Source organism: Sinocyclocheilus anshuiensis, unplaced genomic scaffold, assembly GCF_001515605.1.
Source record: "Sinocyclocheilus anshuiensis isolate Anshui unplaced genomic scaffold, SAMN03320099.WGS_v1.1 scaffold237, whole genome shotgun sequence".
Lineage (NCBI taxonomy): Eukaryota > Metazoa > Chordata > Actinopteri > Cypriniformes > Cyprinidae > Sinocyclocheilus > Sinocyclocheilus anshuiensis.
The window spans coordinates 377,648-380,830 of record NW_015537956.1 but is presented as its reverse complement, the minus strand read 5'-3'; the positions used below and the strand labels follow the sequence as shown (position 1 = coordinate 380,830).

Genomic DNA, 3,183 nt, shown 5'->3' with positions numbered 1-3,183 from the left:
GTGTGTGTGTGCGTGCGTGTGTGTGTGTGTGTGTGTGAGAGTGTGTGAGAGTGTGTGTGTGCATGTGTGTATGTGTGTGTGTGGGTGCACATATGTGGCGAGGGCTGAATAAAAGTGGAGCGTGAGGTTTGTTTGGTTCTTAATCTGCCTCTTAAAGACATCTGTCAGTGCTGATCACTATTGTTTGTCATGCTCGAGACACGCTCGGCACAAATTCAATCCTGCCATTTCTATCATGTCACATTTGGCAGATCAACAGTGACACAAATTGTATCATTGCATCCCGCGCGGGGATTGTGTTTGTAGGTGCGACTCCTGGCAATAAGAGACCTTTGCAGAAACGTCTTGCTTTAGCGCTTGGCCTGTGTTCATCAGCGACACAAGGGACGAGCTGAAGTCATTTGTCTAACCGTCGAGGAAAGGAGAATGTTTTCCGTCTTTCTGCTCCAAGCGATGTGTTTAATCTAACTGGAGAATTCACCGCGGTGCCGTACGGATCTGTGTGTTTAGCATGAGGGATTTTCTGCGGCTGTTTTTACGCATCCTTCTGTTAAATCGGTCCTATTCCGATTCATCTGCACCCCTCACCCTGCTGATCTCTTGTCATGTTGGTGTTTGCGTCACACAAGCAGCAGAAGCAGCAGCACTTGACCACTGTAACTACACACAGTCTTCAACTTCAGTCTTTCACTCATAAAACTGAACACACACACTTGCCTTTGCTGCAGACATATTGTGAAAGATGCATGTGCAAGGCTGGATTCACAACCACTTACCCGCATCGCTAGTGCCATGACTTCAACACTGGGGGGTAGAACCATTTTTTTCTCTATAATTAAAAGATTTAAAGGGAATAAATATGGGGTTACACTTTATTTTGATTGTCCCATTTAGACATTCTGTTGACTCTCAACTATATGTCAACTAACTCTCATTAGAGTATTAGTAAATTATTAGGTTAGGGTTAGTTAGTGGAATAAGCTGACATATAAGTTGCATATAGTCAGTTGAATGTCTGTTGAGGACCACTAAAATAAAGGGTTATCAGATATGAAGCAGACAGTCACTAATGCTTTAATAACTACTAGTCTAAAGTGGACTATTGAAATAAAATTTTAGCAAAAAAAAAAGTCATGAAAAAAAAGTCATGATCTATTTGCATTTTATTTTTAAAATACACACACATTTACTCTTAATCATATGCCTAATATGATCGCTGTACATTGTGTCTGGTCTTGTCACATTCATGAATGAAACCTGAAAATCAATGTCTGCGGTTTTTATTCAAAACAGCATAATTTCAGTTGTCTGCCTAACATTTCTATTGTTAAAGTTATGAGCAAATATTAAATGCTTAGCTACTCATATTGTACCTCACACTCTTTGACTGTTAAAACTGAAGTGTGATGGAATCCCCCGCCTAAAATAAAGCCCCGCCTTCTTTGATTTGATCTCAGTTTTTGTGACATGGATGAGGCAGACAAGTCTAAAATATAATATTTCAACTTTTGATCATAACAACAAACAGAGTGGTGCATAATGAAGCACAGCAGAAGCAAACTAATAATTGGCAGAGAGCTATTCGTTGTTGCTACTTGTCGACTAGTTGCTGTTGTTTAGCTGTGAGTCTGATTCTGTGTTGTTTCCCATGATCCTGACGGAGCGTGTTCTCTTGTGTTCTCTTGCAGCACCCGTATCCTTCAGAAGAACAGAAGAAGCAGCTCGCTCAAGACACAGGCCTCACCATCTTACAAGTAAACAACTGGTGAGTCGAGTCACTTTTCATCTCTATTGCCAGCAGCGTTGACCGTCGGAAAGCGTTTGCGCGCTGACTCTACTCGCGCATTATCGCCGCGGCTCTTTGCTGTTCGACACATTTGTGTCCCTTTGATGCATTAAGAGGAAGAGGACAGTGGTGCACCTCCTCCCCGATCTGCTCCGTGCCGGATTAGAGCCACGGCGCTCTGGCCGGCAGCGTCTTTGTAGATGGCTTAGCTCATAACTGGAGGTGGTGGATTAAATATAATGATCACAGAGCCAAAGAAATGATACAGTCATTATTTATCAAAATACTCGGCCGGGCTCTTTTTTTATCGCAGGCTTAATTTCCTTCGCTACATTCTGCGGCCGATGTTCAGATTAATTGAGCTGACAGCTTCTTTTCAAAACACCGGGAAGGTATTTGCACGGATTTTCTGGCCTTGCACAAACTTAATTATACGGAGCGCTATTTTATCAGTCTAATTCCGTGTAGTGGAGCTTCTATTTACAAATGAGAAGTCCCTGCCTTTTATTCACAGCTTCCCTTAATGTATTTATCAGAGCGGACTCATTTACGCAGCGCTCTATCTGTTGGGTACAGGCGGTGGCTCTCGGCTTTATCGGCCCGCAGGCCCGCGCACCTCCCTGGGGTCAATTGATTTTTTTGCTTTTGTGATTAATTTTTACCCTACACCTCATTCTGGTGCCGGCTCACAATGAGCAACACGCCTGGAGAATGAGCTTGATTTGTCTGCCGGATCAGGCCAGGTACTTAAATTGGCCACAGGAATGCCGTTATCTGCCTTTCACGCGCCCGGCTGCTGGATGGTGTTTCAATTACAGCGGTAACCAAGCTTTCATGCCGTCACACACCTACGGCAGCAGAAAATTGAGTTGCTTTGCCTGTTTCATGCTGATTAATGCTGAAATAACCACAAAACCCCAAAGAACCACCGAGAGAGAACGAGTGAGTCGAGTCGAGATGAGCACTCTCAGTTTTAGACTCCAGATACTGAAAGACTTGAAGAGAGACGGGCAGGACGAGGCTTGCATGGACGTCCTGAATCAGGTCTTTGTTCGGAGGCACAATCAGAGCTGGAGGAGGCACAAGGGTGCTCTGTGTAACGTGTCAATAGACGGCGCGTCTCCTGCTCTGACCAGCCCGTCTACCTGTCCATCTCTCTCTGTGCCGTGGATCTGATCTCTGCTCTGCGAGTGTGTGACGGTCACTGGTGTTGGTGGTGGTCTGAGACTGCACAGCAATCCTGTTTGACCTGTTTGTGTGTGTGTGTGTGTGTGTTCTGTCTGTCTAAATGAGGCCTGATCTCATACTGACAGCAACACGCCTCTGCTAAACACACACACACACACACAAACACACACACACACACACACACACACACGCACACGCACACACACACA

General features: G+C 44.7%; 1 protein-coding gene across 5 annotated transcripts in view; it reads left to right on the top strand.

Moving 5' to 3' along the window:
- LOC107665525 (homeobox protein Meis2) overlaps positions 1-3,183 on the top strand; it is a 66,852-nt gene that overhangs the window by 45,836 nt on the left and 17,833 nt on the right. For all 5 annotated transcript variants that reach the window (XM_016456470.1, XM_016456460.1, XM_016456447.1 and 2 more), the window contains exon 9: positions 1,689-1,765. In XM_016456470.1, coding sequence (XP_016311956.1) covers positions 1,689-1,765 — 77 coding nt within the window. The remainder of the gene's footprint in view (positions 1-1,688; positions 1,766-3,183) is intronic.